The 21,572-nt window shown below is 38.6% G+C and overlaps 1 protein-coding gene across 1 annotated transcript in view; it reads left to right on the top strand.

Moving 5' to 3' along the window:
• The window catches only part of MNAT1 (MNAT1 component of CDK activating kinase), a 113,153-nt gene that overhangs the window by 75,594 nt on the left and 15,987 nt on the right, over window positions 1-21,572 (top strand). The window contains exon 7 of the mRNA XM_032235788.1: window positions 2,953-3,074. Coding sequence (XP_032091679.1) covers window positions 2,953-3,074 — 122 coding nt within the window. The remainder of the gene's footprint in view (window positions 1-2,952; window positions 3,075-21,572) is intronic.

The raw sequence follows: 21,572 nt of genomic DNA, 5'->3' as shown, positions 1-21,572 counted from the left end.
AGCCTTCTCAAAATCTCCAGGAATGAATTCTGTTTACCTAAGTAAGTTGAACCAAAATAAAGACCACCATTAGGTATTATATATTTTCTCTAGTTATTGTTAAATTTTGCATGGTTATATCAGAGTGTGGATGAATACATATGAGAGGTTGACAACTGTTTCTGGAGCTTCAAATGGAAAAATAAGGAATGTTTTGTTTCAAGAAGCACCTACTACGGTAATTCTTCTGCCTCATCATAATCAATGCCTGCTGTTATAAATTTAGCAGAAATCCAGAATGTTTTGATGTATTGATGGAATAGATGGGGAAAAAGAAATAGCTCCATGTGGGATAATCCTTAAATGTGTTCCATAGGCAGCTAGAGTGATATTTTTATATTAAGCAGATCAGTGGTGAGATTCAATTTTTTTTACTACCGGTCCTGTGGGCATGGCTTGGTGGGCATGGTATGGCTTGGGCGTGGCAGGGGAAGAATACTGTAAAATTTCCATTCCTAGCCCACTCTAGGGGAAGGTTACTGCAAAATCCCCATTTCCTCCCCAACAGCTAAGACTCGGGAAGAAGGGAATAGACGGGGTGGGCCAGTCATAGATGCGAAGAATGCAGGAGATGCTACAGAAAATGCAACAGCAGATTCAAGAGCAGTGAGAAAGGAAGCAGGACAAAGAGAGCGACGGAGTGTGTGTGTGTGTGTGTCTGCACCCTGGGGCCCGTCCTGCCTGGGAAGCGGCTTCAAGAAACTTTGTTCCTGCGATCCAAATTGCACAAAAGGGACTTTTGCGAGCGAAAGGCACCCACCCACCCACCTTCTCCCCCTCAAGGTTGATGAACCGTCTTGCAAGAAGCCCCCTCGCTTCTCCGAGAGCATCCTGGTATCTAAACGAAAATTAAGATTACTGGGGGCTGAGGCGGGGGGGGGGCGTCTGAAATGTGAGGACTCTATGACCCTCCTCCTCCTCCTGCTCTTCCGCACCTTCTTGTCTTTCATCCCCCCCCCTCTTGTCTTAACACCTGCCTTTTTGTGGGGGTGGAGGGGAGGACCGACAACACCACCAGTTCTCCAAACTACTCAAAATTTCCGCTACCGGAACTCCAGAACTGGTCCGAACCTGCTGAATAGCACCTCTGAAGCATACATTTACTTTATTTGGAAATTGCAGAGAAATTGTATTAGATTCATCGGTCTCCTGATAGATGACCATTTTTGGATGTCTTGGAACAAGTCCGCTATGCTCAATTCCAGAGATTAGGATTAAACAATGGAAAAAATGGGATTACAACCTAGAGTTAATATTATCTTTATGAGCAGTCCAAATCTTTGAAAGAATACAAACTTCAGAACAAGATTTTGAATCTGATTTATTTTATCTAATTAAATAATTAATTATAATCTAGTATTTGAGTACTGTGCTATAAACCAGTGTTTTTCAACCACTGTGCCGCGGCACACTAGTGTGCCGTGACATAGTATAAGGTGTGCCGTGGGAAAATTACTTTATATATAGTCAATATAGGCACAGAGTTAAAAATTTTTAACATTTTCTAATGGTGGTGTGCCTCGTGATTTTTTTCATGAAAAAAAGTGTGCCTTTGCACAAAAAAGGTTGAAAAACACTGCTATAAACTGTAATCAATGCAAACTGGAAGGGAACTTCTAATTCTTCAAGGAATGTGTAATTTGTTGTGCCTCTTTCCCGCAAGAGTTAGATTAGGGTGAGATGAGAGTCTATGGATGGTTTTGTTAGAGATATACAAGGAGGAGGTGAGATGCCAGATTTTGGTTTCATGGTTTTCTTTATTGTATTGGTTTTATTTTTGCAAGCTTCCCAGATTTGTTTTTGAAGGTGGGCAGCCATACAAATCTTAAATACTTCCCCTTTTGCCACAACGAGGCACCACAGCAGGATTTTTTTAGAGGGAAAAAGATATGCCTATAGTTTTTGTGTAATTATTTCCAACTCTGATAAACATAAGCTTGATTTTTGTATAGTTAGTGTATATCAAAGCTTCTATTTCTGTTAATATTGTGGCTGAACAGCAATGGGAAAAATGTATAGACCATAACAAATGTAAATTTTATTTATTTCTCTAAATTCATTATAGATGCCCAACTCCAGTGGACTCTGGATTCTCTCATATTTTTATACTGTTTTGCTTTAATCTCAGACCCTAAAGAATTTTAAAGACACTCTGTTGTCTGAAAGCTAATTTGAGAAATGCAATTAAAAAAAAATTGTAGGAATTTGTTGAATTAATTTCAATGTTACAGCAAACATCAATTCTTGCAGCCATTGCCTGTGATAGTTTAGATATTAGATAGATGATAGATAGATAGATAGATAGATAGATAGATAGATAGATGATAGATAGATAGATAGATAGATAGATAGATAGATAGATAGATACATACATACATACATACATACATACATACATACATACATACATACATACATATAGTAGATATCAGGATAATGCAAAATTAGCTTCCACTTCTGATTTAGAGCTTTCAAGAAATAATTGATCAACCGTAATGGTCTTGTTTTACTATGATTACTTATTTATGTATTTGTTATTTGCTGCTCATCTGAAGCAAATGCAGATGAGTTCTGATTATTTTATTTGGTATTGCTTATGAGAAATAAACTTTTTATCTAATAAATTTATTTGCAACAGAGCTGCATTTAGTTAATGTAAATCTGGTATTAACTAATTTTATTTTCCATACCTTCCTCTTTAAGAATTATAACTAACAAACAATTATTTTTTTAATCTTAAGATATTTGGAAAGAATTTCATGTTAAAAGCAGAAAATGGATTGCATAATAGCAAGTGAATGCTCAATATTAAGATTAAGATTTTAATTCACCTTTCATAAGAATAACATCATCTTGTTATGAATCACTTAAACTAAACCACAACTTAGATATCTCCCTATATATTTTCAACAGGGTCAGCATATTTCCTTAGTTCCTGTTCAAAAGATTGAAGAAGTACTCTATGACTATAAACCACTGCATGTAGAGACATATGGACCATTGGTTCCAGAGGTGGATTTGCTGGGAAAATTAGGGTAAGTTTGTTTGTTTAAATTGACTTAAGATTGCACCCTACTGGGAACCTTACCACCTTATTTGTTTTTCAAAGCAGAGTGTTTTTTAAAAGCAAAATAGACGGTAACAAAATAGACAACATCCTGTCCAAACCAATGTTTTGTTTGGGTGGCCAAATGTGATTTTTGTTTGTTCCACACTTTTCTTTGGTTTTGTAGTATTTTATATATCAGTTGAGAATTCTGCCAGATTGAATTAATGTTTTAAGGTTGCTATAGGGAGTTGAAGAGAAATAGCTGCTCCTTTTCAATTGCGGATAGTTTTTAAAAATATACATATAAAGCTTTGGATCTTGATTTGCCTAAGAGCGGTGGGCCAATAAAAATATTAGGGCTGGCTTTTCATTATGAGAGAAGTTAGATTTTACTGTCAGTGTTAGATTCTTTCTGTCAGGGGAAATTTTTTTTTGCCTTAGCATCTTTTTAACTATAAATATGAGTTCTAGCTGATATAACTGATAGTTCCCATACAGCCTTTTTCTAGGTGTTGCTATGGGCATGTATCCTGGTGCTATTTTAATGTAAATTTTGTGAGGAAAACCTACAGCTTAAAATACAATGCATTCACTTAAGACTGTAGTGTTTGCTTAATTGCTGCAAAAAAAGGTTATAAAATTGGATGGGTACTGTTAGTGCTTTTTAAACCCACCCATTTTAAAATTTAATGAATAAATCAGTCGATTCATTAGATGACTAACATTGCTTTACTTACATCTTAGCCCTACTAATTATTCATTTTGAGAAGATAATTGCTGTCTATAATGTATTTATGCTTTATCTCTGGACACCTTATAAAAGAGAACTGCCAAGTACTTCAGCATTACCTTTATTATTGTTCTGCCTTTGCCATGGCATGGAGAAAATGTGTTGAAGGAGTTGTTATCCCATTTCAAAAGGCAACCAGACCTTCTTTGTTTTTTTTTCCCCCTTGAAAAGGCTTCACTTCTTATCCTTTGATGAGAAGCGAAACATTTTCAAGAGAAGAAAAAAGTTCATTTGCCTTTTGAAAAGCACCTTTGGGACAACCATGACCTGGATGATTGAAAATCTCCATAGACAACGAGTTATTATGCTGCAAAGCCCCTTGGATAAAACAAATTGTCCTTGATGTAGAAGTCCATATTGTGCTCCTTCCTGAAATCCCAGTAGGTGAAGCCTGAGTCACCTTTGTGAGGCTTGTGAAAGACAGGATTGGCACCAGAGCTTTTTATTTCACAACTCAGTCTCATAGATGCTATTACTGTATGCAGGGATGGCTTTCTTCTGGCATTACTGCTGGTTCAGTGCATGATTTTTATGCACCACGTCTGTGCGTAGTTGCCTGTAAATAGGTCTGCACATGCGCAGAACATTTAAAAAGATGAAAAAAAAGATGTTGCGGCGAATGGGAAACGGGTTCGGGGGCGTGCCCAGCATGCCATTCCTACTGGTTCGGAGACCCAGTCGCCATTTCCACTACCAGTTCCACCGGAAATGTGCCCTGTTCCTAATTCAAAACAGCAACTTTGTGAAGTAGGTAAAGATAAGATGTAGACTTACTCCGAGCAATCTAGAGAGCATCATTAATAAGCTGAATTTTGAGCCTGAATATTTTAGATAAACCCCCAACATTCTCAGATCTGCACTGTAGTTCTAACCAATATTCAATTTATAACTCCAGTTGTAACTCCAGGGGAGCAGTTCCCCAAGTCTCGTATTTGATTTTTTTTGGCTGGCCATTTCTTCCTTTGTTTGGCCTAGTGAGTGCTCAGCAGTGTGTCCACCCACCTATATTGCCATTGGAACTCCTTACTTGTCAAGGCTGACTATCATCTAATATAGTACAAAAATAGTTTTCTAGACTAAGAGGCTCCTGCGTCTATCTTTCTGCAGCTTTGTCTGTTTTCCTGTGTTTAGGCTGTATTTTATATTTGAGAGCCAGCGTGAATTTAATTACCGGACTGTTGGATTGAGATCAGGGAAACTGGGTTCAGATTTCTACTCAGCCACAAACCACAAAGCTGACTGGGCAATCTTAGGCTGGTTACCAGCTTATAGTTGAACTCAACTCACAAATTTATTGTGTAAATAAAAGGGTGGGTGGGGATAGCTTGTTTGTTTCCATTTGAGGAAGGGTGGGAGAAAAATATAATGTACACAATTCATAGGACTTGCCTGCCCGCCTGATTTATTTATTTACTTACTTATTTACTTACTCATTTGTTTGTTTGTTTGATTTATATGACAGCCTATCTTGGAGTACAACTGTGGGTAACTCACATCTACAATAACACTACAAAAACCATAAAACCCAGAAAACACATAATCACTTACTAGAATGCAGAGAACATTTATATGTTAAAGACCACTTTTCTGAAAAAAATAAATGTAAAAAGTCATGGGTTTTTGTGTTGATGAGGAAATTGGATGAAAGTCTCTTTTTATGTTTCTGATTGCTTGGCCCCTTGCTGCTCCATGATTCAAGTTCAAGAAATACAAGGGTAGTATAAGATTCATCGAGTTCTCGGAATTGTTTTAGTATAGGTCAAACGATTGAAATGATGTTCAGTTGAATTGATACAATGATCATGCACTATGGGTTCCTGTCATTGTTATTTATTGTGCTCATTGTTTTGTCAGGGACTGCTCTGTGGTTGAGGCAATGGTGGGATTCAAATTGTTTTACTACTGGTTCTGTGGGCATGGTGTGGCTGGGTGTGGCTTGGTGGCCGTGGCAGGGGAAGGATACTGTAAAATCTCCATTCCTTCCCCACTCCAGGGAAAGGTTATTGCAAAATCTCCATTCCCACCTTAATCAAGGGGAACGATACTGTAAAATCTCCATTCACTCCCAACTCCAGGGGAAGGATACTGCAAAATCTCCATTCCCTCCCAATCAGCTGAGACTCGGGAGGCAGAGATTAGATGGGGGGTGGGACCACTCAGAGGTGGTATTTACCGGTATTTACTGTAAAATCCCCATTCCCTCCCCACTCCAGGGAAAGGTTACTGCAAAATCTCCATTCCCACCTTACTCCAGGGGAACAATACTGTAAAATCTCCATTCACTCCCAATCAGCTGAGACTCAGGAGGCAGAGGCTAGATTGGGGGGGGGGGCACTCAGAGGTGGTATTTACCACTCAGAGGTGGTATTTACTCAAAATTTCTACTACTGGTTCTCCAGAACCGGTCAGAACCTGCTGAATACCGCCTCTGGGTTGAGGTACATCATTGGAAAGAAAGAAATTAAAAACCATACACTTGAGGATTATATCTCAACACTGTGATATGGCTGCACAAATATAAAAGCAGATGGCACAAATTGCCCTTTAAGAAGGGTTCAAAGAAGCTGTAGCAAATTCGGAGAAGAATAACAAAATTGATCAGAAAGGTGTAAAGAGAGTGAAGAATCCAAGAATGTTCAGCCCCAGGAAGAAAAGGAGTAGTGTTAACTTTAAATATTGCAAAATATGTCATACAAAAGAAGGTCAAAGCTTGTTCTCTATTGTCCTAGGGTTCAGTGCATGTTAAAATGGATTTAAGCAAAAAAAAAAAGTCAGTTTGTGATTGACTGTTAGTAAAATTCTAAAATTAAGAATAACCCAAAAGTTGAATCAATTATCCATATAAGTGCAAAGTTACCTATAATAGATATGTTCAAGCAGAAGCTGGTCAGCCTTCTGTCATGTGTGTTTTATTTTGAAGTTTTATGTCAATCTGAGGTTTGGATTTGTGACATGAATGCCTTCTTCCAACTCTGTAATTCTATGAATTATTTAATGATATATAGATATCATTTAAAAAGAATATTTTCCTAAAATTGTTTTAAGTCACTAGATTTTGGAACTTCAGGAACTCCTTGAGTTATGTTTGAGTGGGCCCATTTTTCTCATAAGGTTACAGAAATGAACATAGTACATGATGGCATTCTACCTTTTTCTTAATACAGTAAGTGTTCAAATCCTACAATCATTTTGTTTGCCTCTTTTGCACTTTTTTCCAGCTGTATTATATATCCTCCATTAAATCTGGCTACTAGAACAGTATATAGTATTTCAGATGTGGACATACTATATATTTGTTTAAGAACACTATAATTATTGACAGTTTTATTTTCAATCCCTTCCTAAAGATTTATAGCATGGAATTTGCCTTTTTTCATAGCAGCTGCATACCAGGTTGACATCTTCATTAACTTGGAGATAGCTTTATATATTTCAGACCTCCTTAGTAAAGCTAAGTATCTCTTATTGTTAAGTAAAAAGTAGTTTGTTTCACTTTTTCTTCCACTATTTGCGTCTGCCTTGCACCTTATTAGAAACCTTGGATTTTGTTGTGTTTTGTGTTTCAAATAAATACTGCAGTTCTGAAAGGTGCTCAGGCCAAATTAGAAGGGCAGTTTACAGTTTCCATTAGGGCCCCTCAATAGTGGCCCATTAGTTGAAGAATGTGCTTTCTTCACCATTAGTGATCTTTCTGGCCACCAGAAACGGTACAGCTAAGGAAAAACACGGCTTGATTTAGAATTGTTCTACATTTCTATTTTGCTTATGGAAAGTGTTTGTGGTTTACCTCTATTAAAAAACCTGACTGATGACTGGATTTTTTGAAGTGGCGGTAGGATTTGCTGTTGGCCCGCAACATATACCAGCTTCAGCGTGCAGCCCAGAGAATTTTTGAGGTTAATGGTTAGATAGTTTAAGAGAGGTTCCAGTTCTGTTGACCTGAAAGCTGCAAAAAAACACTCTTTTGGAATACATACACAGCTCACCCAGCCAGCAGCTTTACATATTTACCATTTATAAGAATCCAGTATGGTCCTTTATAGTAATTGAAATAGGCTGTGAAGCTTGACTGTGCACACTCTCCCAGATGGGCATTTTAAGGTAGTAACCCTTCCTTAATTCATGTTGTTCATTCTTCAAGGCCCAGAGTCTGTTTTGAGAAGGGGAAGAATTGTTACATTCTCTTGAAGCATGTAGCTTGGTTTGCGTCCTTGTGAAGCAAGTAGAAAGTGGTGCTACCTGCTTTGCAGTAATTTTGTTCTCAGCATCTTCTAGTAGTTTTGTTCTCAGCTAGAATATTGAGAACTTGAATGCCACAGAGCTCCTTAAGGTCAGTTAGCGGAGAAATGCTTAATTTTAAACTAACATATTGAATGATATTTTAGGAATCTAGTTATATTTTCTGCTCTTCATACAGTGTAGAAAGTTCAGAAGATCCCTCTTCTGCGTCAGCTAGATCAGTGCACCATTATCCAAGCACCCTCATGGTTAAAACCTAGTTATACATGTTTATTGTATTAAAAAAAAAGAATATGGGTTTCCTCAGCTGAATTTGAAATCAAGGACAAGAACATGGCCTCCTGCAGGAAGACTAAAACTTCACTGTTTTAAAAAGTTGTTCTGACAAAATATCTTCTGAGATTTTTCAAATGACACCATATAGTATATGGAACTTTTGCAGCGAACAAACCCTTCTGCCAAGATCATTAGCAGAATCTGTTGAGATTGGATTGCTTTGGACATAAACTTTCTTATTTCCTGTCCACCCACCTGTGGGTCTAGTGTGGGTTCTGTAGCCGTTGACAGTCTCAGGAGGATTATGAAGGCAAAAAATAAAATAAAATATGGAAAATGTATAAAGAAAAAAGAGAAAGCTACCCTTGGCTGCACAATTACTTATATTCCAAGTTGGCTATAATTGCTAGATTAACTTCAGCAACCTGAACCTGACATCAACATGTCTATAATAATTGCTTTTCTTGGCATTTGGATTCAGAATTAATTCAGTGATTGAACATAAGCTATTGTGCTCTGAATACTTCGCCTATAATCTGTGTGATATTCTCTAACTTCTTTTTAATGCAATCATGGGCAAAAAAACAACAACAAAAAACTGCCCCAAGCAGTTGTCAAACAAGCTTCTTTCATTGACAGTCAGACACAGGGCAGCTGAATAGAGTTGTTTAGTCTAAAGTAAATACTCCAGAGATTACAAGGTTGCTGAAGGAAATGTAATTATACTATTTTATTATAGGATAGCTTTTTTTTGTGGTGTGAGAGTTATAGAATCTACACAATGCTGGTGTGTAATGTTTGTTAAAGATATACTTTCTCAATATAGATGTATTTTCTTATTACTCAGAAATATGAAATGTAATGAAGTACAATAATTGTTGAATAAAATGAAGTGGAGGGAGTGCCTTTCAAAATCAACTCTTGAGGATCTGATGGTTCTTGGAAAACCTTTTAGGGCTTTTGAAAGGAGAACTGTCTAATTTCCCACAAAGACAGGACAATTGCAGTGGCATGTTGAAGATTTGCTTTTGAGAAATGGAGAGGACCCACTGATGGTAACTCATGCCCTTATCAGCCCCCAGATAGAGTTACTTTATGAGGTTACGTTTGAAGACAACTTGAGAGTTGCAGTTACTAGGCAATGTATGCTGACATACACAGCAGAAGCAGTTTCAAGTATGTAATATCTCTATTGCAAGCACTATATTGATTTAAAGTAAATTCATAGATACAATGCAGAGAGTTGATTTTAATTTTTAAATCCAAAATGGGTTTTAAAGCTACTTTTTGGACTGTTTCCTTGGATTCCATGGGCTTTGGAATCCAGTCTAGGAAAGCTGAAATCTCTGAGGGCTGTTTTTATGTGGAAAGGTAAGGTAAAGGTTCACCTCGCACATATGTGCTAGTCGTTCCTGACTCTAGGGGGTGTGTGTGCTCATCTCTGTTTCAAAGCCGAAGAGCCAGCACTTTCCGAAGATGTCTCCATGGTCATGTGGCCGGCATGACTAAACATCAAAGGTGCACAGAACGCTGTTACCTTCCCACCAAAGGTGGTCCTTATTTTTCTACTTTCATTTTTACATGCTTTCAAACTGCTAGGTTGACAGAAGCTGAGACAAGTAATGGGAGCTTACTCCGTTACACAGCGCTAAGGATTTGAACCGCCGAACTGCCGACCTTTCTGATCGATAAGCTCAGTGTCTTAGCCACTGAGCCACCATGTCCCTAAATTTTATGTGATAACCTTTCATTTTATAGAATACCTTCCTCACCAGAGGTGAGTCTGAGGCCAACTCTGATAGCTTTTTATAAAGCTGCCAAGATGGAATTGTTCTGCAGACTATTTGAGAGTTAATGTTGCCCAATGAGTATCATGTTAGGTTATGTTCTTATTGTAGCACACTGGGAATTACATTGAACTTAATTCTAGTGATTTTGGGTGTTCCCTTTCCATCATTTCCCATACTTCCCTACATAATTCAATGATCCCTCTAAAGAAAACTCGCTGAAGGAAGCAAATAAAGTAAGGTTTTCATCTGATATATGGAAACTATTTTTTTAAATTAATAGAATTAGTGAGGATAAAACTGATACTAATAGTTTATTAGTTATATCATCCCAGGACAAACTGACTACAGGCTTTCAAATCTAAGTGATATGACATAAAAGGGGGAAAAAAAATTGGAGACGGAGGAATCAGCCACCAATTTTTAATGATAAACTGCAGTTCCAAAAAGAAATGACTAAAATGGAAACACTTCAGAAAAAAGAGGACTTCAGTCTTTCAGCAGAATTGATGGCATGTCTCTGTTGCTTATCTCCCTTTCTGCAGTCTCACAGATGGATATTTTGGTGCTTTGTTTCTCTGTTCTTGAGGCAAAGCCAGAATTGGGAGAATACAATGTAGTTACTTTATTTATTTTAACCACTTTATGGAAAGTTTGGAAAGAAAGACAAAGAGGGAAAATAAATAAATACATTTCATTTATATAATCAAGAGCAAACAGATATATTGCTCTGCTGATTTTGTTGATTTTTAAAATTATCTATGTGAGAGTGAAATAGATTTTTAAAAAAGGTTTTGCCTTCAGCTTTCCTTTTCTTCTTTTCTTCTCCCCCCCACCTCCAAGTGCTTCTTTAACTTGTCTTTTCTGATTATTATCAAGTTCAAGAGACAACTTCTCATTCTTTCTTCTCATTCATCTTCAGTCAACCAGTTTTGTCTTTATTAGTGGTAGGTTGCTATTGAAGGAGGCATATGTGGATCCAAAGGTATGGGGGATTTTTGCATATGACAGGCTTTCCTACCAAACCTCTTCATAGACATTGCCTCAGAAATTATTCTACTAATAGGATGTTGGCTCTGTAATAATATACATGTGATTATATGTTATGAAAATGAAAAAATTAAAAACTTTATAACAAAAAAAAGAAGAAGTTATTCTACTTGCTGTGCTCCAAAGTTCTGCTTAGGTGTGGTTCTGCAGTGCTGCTCTCTATCCTACCCAGAAATGATATTCAGCAGGTTCTGACCAGTTCTGGAGAACCAGTAGCAGAAATTTTGAGTAGTTTGGAGAACCGGTAAATACCACCTCTGACTGGCCCCGCTCCATCTACCTTATTTTTCAGACTATAAGACGCACCCTTTCCCCCCAAAAAAGAGGGTGAAAACCTGGGTGCGTCTTATACACTGAATACAGCATTTTTGGCCTTCCAAAACCCCGGCCCTTCACAAAAATGGACATGCAGAGGGTTTGGGAGGCCTGCAAAGTGTACCAGGGGGCTGGGGAGGGCAAAAATGAGCAAAAAACCAGGCCATTTTTGATCATTTTTGCCCCCCCCCCCCAAGAGCATTCTACAGGCTTCCCAAACCCTCTGCATGTCCTGCTTTTTTTGCAAAAAAGGGCCGTTTCTTGCTCATTTCTCCCCCCCCCAGCCCCCAGGAGTACTTTGCAGGCCTCTCAAACTCTCTGCATGCCCCGTTTTTCAAAAACAAATGAGGCGTGCAGAAGATTTGGGAGGCCTGCAGAGTGCAAAAACTTTTTTTTAAAAAAAATTACCTCTTCAAAATCTTGGTGCGTCTTATACTCCAGTGTGTCTTATAATCTGAAAAATATGGTATTCTCTGCCTCCCGAGTCCCAGCTGATCTAGAGGGAATGGGGATTTTGCAGTAACCTTCCCCTGGAGTGGGGAGGGAATAAAGATTTTACAGTATCCTTCCCCTGCCACCCTTACCAAGCCACGGCCACTAAGCCACTCCCACAGAACCGGTAATAAAATTTTTTGAATCCCACCACTGATCTTACCCCATTACAGACAGCAGCCATCATTGGAGAAAACCAGCCTTAGCCTTCTAGCTTTTATCTTCTCAGTACACCCGAGATGGGAGAGAGAGAGAGAGAGAATATGAGAGAAGGAGACAGTTTTATTCTGTTTTTGTCCTTGTGTCTATTACTATCATGGGGAACTGGTACTGCAATGAGCAAATATCGTTAGCAATATCCTGAGATCGCTATTCTAATATGGTTGGAATGTGTATGGATGCACATTTAGTATCTATTGGAAACTTCTTAATTTCCCAATATATATATATTTTTCTGGAGTCTCAAGAGTGTAGGGAAGATGCAGTTACTACTGTACATGCATGTTCACACATACTCCAGATCACAAGGTTCCCTTTAAATATGGGTTTCTGTGCAGCTCTAATATTCTGTGTCTTATGTGTAGAACCTGAAGAGAAAGGTGGGCAGGGGTGGGATCCTAACAGTTAACAACCTGTGTGCAGTTTAGAGAAGACTCTGGATTTCTGCTTGGGAAGGAAAACAGCTGAGGTGCGGCAATCCACTCTTCCATGTGACTCAGCTGAGAAGATAAAGGTAGGTAAAGCGCAGGGGCAGCCAGCCAGCCCCACTTGCTTGTGGGAGTGAACCGGTGATCTCGGAGCTATCGATTCACTCGAACTGGTCCGAACCGGTAGAATCCACCCCTGGGACATCCTTTTGCTATTTTGATGTTTTCATTGATAGGTGAGACATTTATCTAAAGGTTTCATGATTTCCTATCCTTTGTGAAGTATTTTTTTTAAAAATAAACCTTAACTTTTTTCCCTTCATATTTTCATATATAAATGAGTTTTTATTGGAGGAAAACCACGGCCTTCAGGTTGAGACTCAGGTTTCCAGTTTTGTTCTACACTCATTTTAGTAATAAGGGAGTTGTGGAGTGTGATATGAATAAATGGTTGCAAGGATCTGCCTTTTCCATTGCAATCGTGAAATTCAGGCAGTCTGTGGTCTTTTCCTGCATTAGGAGGTCGGTATTAGAACCATTTTTACAATGAATAACATATTTCACATTACTCTATAGGATGCTTTGAGTTTAATCTTATGCATACATGCGCACAAAAGACTTTTTCATAATGAAGTAATAACTTAATAACTTACTCTCCACCATCCTGAAAAGATGATTGCTAATATGCGGTATTTATATCCTGGGCTTCAGCATCAATTGACTTTTAATTTAATGGGATTAAAAACATTGTAAATCTTAAGCAAAGTATTGCATACAAATAAATGCGTGACCCGTCAAAACCGCGTTCCACAAAAGCGCGGTCGACGAAATCGTGTATGTGACGTCATCACAGCGCGACGAAAAAGATCGAAAAATTGAAATAAAAATTAAATTACAGCAAGCCGATTCACATAAAGGTAAGCGTTAGGTTAAGGGTTAGGGTTAGGGTTAGGTTAAGGGTTAGGGTTAGGTTTAGAGCGTTAGCGTTACGTTTAGCATTAGGTTAAGGGTTAGCGTTAGGTTTTTCGTTAGGTTAAGGGTTAGGTTTAGGGTTAGGTTTAGGGTTAGGTTAAGGGTTAGGTTTAGGGTTAGGTTTAGGGTTAGGTTTGGGGGGTTAGGGTAAGGTTTTCGCTTTTTTTTACATTTTTCGATCTTTTTCGTCGTGCTGTGATGACGTCACATACGCGCTTTCGTCGACCGCGATTTTGTCGTCCGCGGTTTTGTGGTGGAACCAATAAATGGAACATCGTCTCACCAAACTAAGAGAGTTTGGAAAAGGGACTCATATGTTTTTGTGAATGGTTGAATGTGTGTGTGTATTTTTATAGCAACTTATGTAATTATATGTTAAAACATGTGGCATCATTTGTGTGCATGCATCTGTATCAAGACAGATAGGATTAATGCTTGCAGATAATGTCAAGAAATGGGGAAAGTAGGTTATGAAATCAAAATGGTTCTACAGATTAACCATTGTCAAGTCTAGGTGGTGCATAACCATATTATGTCTTTACAGAACTGCCTCTAAATGCAAACCTTACATCGTTCATCACTGGATGAATTGTGTGTGGTTTTCATTCCCTACAATTTCTTGCAGGATACTGTTCCAAGCAAGGCTAACTATCACAAGACAATGCCATTTTGCATTCAGATGTGTATATTTTCACATATTTAAAAGTTGTTAAATAGTCTTGGATAAACTGCACAATCTTTAGTAAAGAGATCCAGAATATTTTTCTGAAGCATTTTGCAGAAGAAACACAACTTGAATCAACCCTGTTGCGCTTACCAATTCCCAATAGTTTTACTGGCTTGCCATTGACTGCAGAATCAATTCTGTTAAGTTTACAAAAGAAAAAAGTGGATTGCATATGACTGAACTGCAGAAACACTATACTTCTGTAACTTGTCAGAATCAGATTTTAGTTAATACACATTTTCAGTGATGTAATGGGAAATATTTTGCAGACAGAATGTAATGAACTGTGATTAATGTTTTAATAAGGAGTTTTGCTCTTATGGTGCAGAGCTGAAATGTTTTTCTGTTCAGATTGATAGCCCCAAAGCACGTGCATGTATGTGATCTTTAAAAAATACTGAATTCTTTACTTTTTTTGAAGTAATTCTTTTTATTCCCAGAAATATCAAAAACTCTGAAAGCATGCCATCAAGAGAGTTATTTTTTCCACTACCTAAAGTAATTGAAATAAAATACACAGAGAACAAAAAATGTCTACAGTATTTAAAAGTACTTCAATAATGTGAATGCTTCATTTAAAATAGTAGATTTAAAGTTACTTTTGAATTCTGGTATATGTATTTTTTTCACAGGCAGTGGCTTTTCTCTATAAAGTATGATTTATTTGTAGCATACTTCTCTTAATACTTTTCACATTTTCATCATCTATCATACAAAATACAAACATGCCTTCTCTCTCTCTCCCTCTCCCTCTCCCTCCCTCCCTTCCTCTCCTTCATTTTAGTAGCAATGGTGTGTGAGTGTGTATTTGTGAGAGAGGAAGTTGGAATCGTATCTCAAATCTAGGGGTACCATCCTGACCCCTGAATCATTCTATATCTTTCTCATTTTTAAAGAAAAGTTGGTTAAATGTTTACCATTTTCTATTTTGGTTGGTAATAATCTACTTCGGTTGGTAACAGATTTGTTCTCCATTTGGTTTTATTTTCTCTATACTTCTTCTGTTTGAGCTGTTGCTTTATTTTTATTGCACAACTCCCCACCCCACTCCGGTACTTCATGTTTTATTCAATATTATTTTATTTTATTTTTGCTTCAGAGGTTTAGTTAAAAAATGCAAAAAGGTAGTGTTATGATTATATGATTTTGTGGCTGGGAGAAAATGCTGAAGGCAGTCTTGTAAAAATAAATATTATGAAAATGGTTTGGTTTCCAGTTTCATAACTATATGGAACATTTTTTCCTGTAAAATTCAGCATATATATTCAATTAAAGTCTGTTTTATTCCAATTTATATTATGAGTTGAGAATTTCACTTTCAGTCAGTCAATAGTATGATCATTGACTAATTTAAACAAGAAAAAGGACAAAGTCTGAAACAGCAAATGAAAATTGCAGTTAATAAATAATTATAAAATTGATACAGTAAAAGTACTTCTGTTTTTAAAATAATAAAGAAAACATAACCACAGTCAGATAAATCAATGTCTGTATTGATACATTTGGTGCTTTTGATGGAAATTCTTCCCTTTCTACTCCTTTCACCCTATTTAGAATTACATCACTGCCTGCCTGCCTGCCTGCTTGCCTGCTTGTATCTGTTGATTTTCTTGAATATTAGCTGCTTTATTATTTTCAGTACTTTCTTGATCTCTCTTGTTTTTCAGTGACATTTCTTGATATTTGGTATTCTTGTTCTTAAACTATTTATCTTTCATCTGATCTAGCTTGCTTGCACATGTTCTAAGCATGCTGACCTTATTTTCTAACCAGATCTTCCATTTTGGTGATGTATTGTTTGGCTTTTTTCATGTTTGTTATGTCTCTGTTCTCCAATTTTGTTGTACTATAACTCTCATTAGAAGTGGCTGGCAGCAATGTGAGTTACATTTGGAAGATCCCAATCTGTCATTGTGAATGACAGATGTAAGAGTTCAGTATGATTAATCTAAACTTTCTTTTCAATTTACAGTAAAGTATTATATTTAATTTCTTTATCTAAAATAATTGAGTAAGAGTTGGGTTTTTTAATGATATAAAATGATAAAAACTGATTAGAATTTGCTTTGAAAACGTTTCCAGTTTGTATTTTTCCAAGGGGCTTGGATTTGTAACAGTTTTCTAAAACGACGAGCAACTACTAATAAAATGCTTACTAAATCATAAATTACAGGATTATGTTTTGGAGCAGGACTCATTTGGTTTTCCATTTAAGAAATGCAGTTTTTTTTTTAAGCTAGTCTATTTTCCTTTCCATAGCCACCAGACAGTTAACTTACCGCATGGATAAAGAATTAGATCTGTCAAATTTGTGAGTCTTGAAAGGAGCCAGAATAAAGACCAAGCACCCCTTCTTTTCAATAGATTGTTTTAAAAGATACATTAGCTTTCTTCTGTTACCCTACTTTATTTCTGTGTAGTGGCTGAAAAAAACTGTAAATGTATTAGCCATATCTAAATATTTTCCAGCCATACATTTACCTGTGAGACCCTTAGGTTGATAGTTCCTATATGTCTCCCATATAAATCTTGCTTAATTGCAAAATATGTCTCCTTGTGCTAGACTTGTTCTGTTCCTCCTCCTCTACCTTGTAATCTGCCAGCTCATTTCTCATCTTTTCATATATTTGTTCAAATATTGTGATCTTCATTTATGAATGTTAATACCACGTTATAATGCCTTAGTAAAATCACACTTGGAATACTGCATCTAATTTTGGTCGTTGCAATGTAAAAAAGTTATTGAGACTCTAGAAAGGCTGCAGAGAAGAGTAGCTAAGATGATTAGGGGACTGGAGGCTAAAACATATAAGGAACGGCCGCTCGAATTAGGTACGGTATGTCTAGTTTAATGAAAAAAAGGACTAGGGCTGACATGATAGCAGTGTTCCAGTATCTGAGGGGTTGTCACAGGAGGAGGGGGTCAACATATTATCCAAAGGACCTGAGTGTAGGACAAGAAACAATGGATGGAAGCTAATCAAGGAACCTGGCAGTACAATTAATTAGTGGAACAACTTGCCTCCAGAAATTGGAATGCTTCAGCATTAGAACTTTTTAAGAAGAGATTGGACAACCATTTGTCTGAAATAGTATAGAATCTTCTGCAGAGCAAAGGATTGGACTAGAAGATCTCCAAGTTTCCTTTCAACTCTGTTATTCTGAATGCCAGTCTACTATTGATGAGCTGCTAGATTTGCATCAGGAAGACATTCTAACCCCCTCTTAGCTTTGAAAGCTCTCTGGGTGACTTGAGATAGTCATTCAAGTTCAACACTAATCAGTATCAGTAACTGTTGGGAAGCTGGGACTGAACCATGCCATGCCCTACTAATAAAATACAACTGCTTTAGGGACCAGAATACATGGCAAAGGGGGAGCAGGCCCTTTCTCTTCCTAGCAGGCTATCTAGAGGATCTTTAAAGCTTGCCCAAGCAGCTGCTTCAGCACTTCACAAGGTAATGCTCTGAAGATTTGCTCTGAAGTTTTCCTCTGGGTCTTATAGATTACATGGCTACCTGGCTATCTGGGGGGGGGGATGTATTGGGTATTCCTGCTACTGCTATAAAGAACCCACATAATAGAGCAGGGGTGTCAAACTTGATAACACTGAGGACCGCATCAGGGTTATGTTTGACCTGGGGGTTGGGGGGGGCATGCCCAAGGTGGGCGTGGCTAGCTCGACATCACTCATCGACTCAATGAAGCGGTGGACGTGATGAACCGGGGTCTTGAGGCCGTTAAGAACTGGATGAGAGCTAACAAACTGGTGCTCAACCCGGACAAGACCGAGTGGCTGTTGTGTTTCCCTCCCAATAATTTGGCCAGTGTTCCATCGCTCAGGCTGGGGGGTCAAATTTTACACCCTTCAGATAGGGTTCGCAACTTGGGAGTCCTCCTGGACCCACAGCTGACTCTTGACCATCATTTGTCGGCTGTGACCAGGGGGGCGTTTGCCCAGGTTCACCTGGTGCGCCAGTTGTGACCCTACCTGAACCGGGAGGCCCTCACAACAGTCACTCGAGCCCTTGTGATCTCTAGGCTGGAATACTGCAATGTGCTCTACATGGGGCTGCCCTTGAAGAGCATCCAGCGACTTCAGCTAGTCCAGAATGCGGCCGCGCGAGTGATTGTGGGCGCACCGCAGTTCGCCCACATAACACCTATCCTCCGCGAGCTGCGCTGGCTACCTGTTGATCTCCGGGTGCGCTTCAAGGTGCTACTTACCATCCATAAATCTCTCCATGGTAGTGGATCTGAGTACTTGAGAGACCGCCTCCTGCCGATTACCTCCCTTCGACCGATTAGATCGCACAGATTAGGCCTCCTCCGAGTTCCATCCGCCAGTCAGTGCCAACTGGCGACTACGCGGAGGAGAGCCTTCTCAGTAGCAGCTCTGACCCTTTGGAACGATCTCCCCGTGGAGATTCGCACCCTCACCACCGTCCAGACCTTCCGCACAGCCCTTAAGAACTGGCTATCCCGTCAGGCCTGGGGATGAGATTCTAATCCGCCCCACCCGAATGCTGAATGAAAGTTGTGTTTTATTGTTTTATTTTTATTTACGCACTGTCTTATTTTATCTTGCACTCCCTTCCCATGAACTGTAAGCCGCCCTGAGTCCCCTCAGGGAAAAGGGCGGCCTATAAATAACAAATAAATTCTAAAATTCTAAATTGAGGCTCTTGCAGCCCTCTGCCAGCAAAAAAGGAGTTTGAAGAGGAGGCCGTTGCAGCCAAAAACGGAGCCCGGGCAGGCCAAGCGCGGCCATCTCAAGTTTCATTTTTACTGGCAGAGGCACTGTGGGCTGGTCCTTTGTTGCGGGCCAGATCTAAGCACCTCGTGGGCTGGATCCAGTCCCTGGCCCTTGAGTTTGACACCCCTGTAATAGAGCATTCAGAGGAGATAATTTTTGTACCTCAGGCGCTGATTGCTCAATGATCATAACACGATGGTACAGTGTACTCCTTGCATGCAGAAAATTCTTTCACCCTTGCTTTCTTCAGGTAGGTTTGGAAGAGGACCCCTGCCTGAAGATCTGGAATGTTATGTACTTGTAATTGTATTAACATATCTTTCCAAACTGGGAAATCTCCCAACTATCAGAATTTCAAGCCAATATACCTTTGCTGACATTTCCCTGTGTTAAAATTCACAGAGGATAGAGTGTTCTGCGTTATGTCTTCTAGACCTAAATGAATCACTGCTTTGACTTGATATGGGACAGTTTCTTATGATTCTATGACATTTTCATACGCCGCTTCAGCTGAAGATAATGAGTTTGGTTTTCCTGGCCCCTATTGTAGGCTGGATGAAATATTTGATATTGTAGGCTGGATGAAAGGATAATATGACTTCCTGAAAGAGAATAGTTAGATTAATTATTAAGAAAACAGTCTTAAGCCTCACTTCAAGCACTATCTGCCTATAATAAAATAAGTCGTAAATTGCAGTGGAACATATTGTGAAATATAGCCATTGTGCCTTTGGGAACAAAGTGTAGACAGTCACTATTTTTCAGAGTTGTGGGCAGTGAAAAGTTGGTTGTGAAGACATTAATTTTTAATCCAGGCAATTCTTATCCACTTATACTTATACACTGCCCACACTTTTACTCTTAAAACAAAATCTTAAAACAAAAGTGGCAAGCAAAAAATCCCAAGAAACAATGCTGAACATTAAAATGGCACTTCCTATCGGCCTGTGCCTCCTTTAATCCTCCCATTTACAAAGGTTCTACCTTAAATCCCATTTCTTCTCTGTTTGCAAGTGGCCCTAAAGAGACAGATCCTCCTGCCACCTAGTGTTTAATGCAGAGCTTCTATGTCTTGTGAAAGCTTACAGCGAGCAATCTAGAAAGACATGTTGTGTAATAATACTAGTTGTTAATTTCTCATAAGATGGATGGCCAATAAATCTTACACACAAACAAATAAACTGTATTTAGTATAGAGTCATTATGAATGCAAATGTAATACTAATTCTTGCATTGATTTCTTCCTCTCATTGTTGGAGTACAGCTCTCCCCAGGTGTAGCACTCAGCCAAGTTAACTTGTGCATCCCTTCTCTGCAAAGGTATCTCTTGCATGTCTCTTTTTCCTAAGGATACATGTGCCTTTCCCTGTGAAATCTCATGGTCATGTATTACTGAAAAATCCTTTTATGCCGAATTGTCTTGTCACAGTTTCAATTCCTTGCTCTTCAAGGACAAAACTCTTCAGTCATAAGGAATGTTTTATTTTCCTTTAGGTAGGTAAGAAACAGGCATACGACATTTATCGGAATCATGAGAATTTTAGTCCATTTTCTCCATTTCCTAAATCTACCAGGTTTAAAGAGCTGAAAGAGATTATCAGCATCCTCAGTTCTATTGCCAACAATATCACTTGAAGGTTACAAACGTTTGAATTTTTGCCCTTATTAAAATGATCATTAGGTACAGTATCATGCCCATGAATGCACACACATGAAACCTGGTTTATATTAGGGGACATATTATTCTTTTGCAGACTGACAAAGCTCATTATCTAGCATGACTCATTCATTCACAGAGATTTTTATTTATTTACTTATATATGACATTTACATAACCATACAGTTGTTAAAACATTTAAAAACAAATAACAATAAAAAGCACAAAAGCAACACACACACACACACACCCCCCTGGCAAAGAAAACAAATCCATGGTGGATAAAAAAAAGAAGAAAGACATCTCAAAATACCAATACGGTGGGAGTTTTTGATCGCCTACTGCCAATTACCTCCACTAGGCCAATAAGATCCCATGGATTAGGCCTCCTCCAAATTCCATCTGCCGGCCAATGACGACTGGCAACTACCCGGAGGAGAGCCTTCTCGGTGGCTGCTCCGACCCTCTGGAACGAACTCCCCGTGGAGATTCGTACCCTCACCACCCTCCAGACCTTCCGCGTAGCACTTAAGTCCTGGCTGTCCCGACAGGCCTGGAGCTAAAGACTCCAACCCCACTCGAATAGTATGACTGTTGTGCTTTTTTAATGATGTATTGTCTTCATGTTTGTAACTTGTTTGTCCTTCCCTCCCCCTGAATTGTGAGCCGCCCTGAGTCCCCTCAGGGAAAAGGGCGGCATACAAATAAAGTATCTATCTATCTATCTAATTTTGGGGGTAACCTCAATTCCAAAATGGTAGGTGCTGCTTCAGAGA

The sequence above is a fragment of the Thamnophis elegans genome, chromosome 1, assembly GCF_009769535.1.
Source record: "Thamnophis elegans isolate rThaEle1 chromosome 1, rThaEle1.pri, whole genome shotgun sequence".
Lineage (NCBI taxonomy): Eukaryota > Metazoa > Chordata > Lepidosauria > Squamata > Colubridae > Thamnophis > Thamnophis elegans.
Note: the sequence above shows the minus strand (reverse complement) of the source record. Positions and strands in the feature narration are given on the sequence as shown.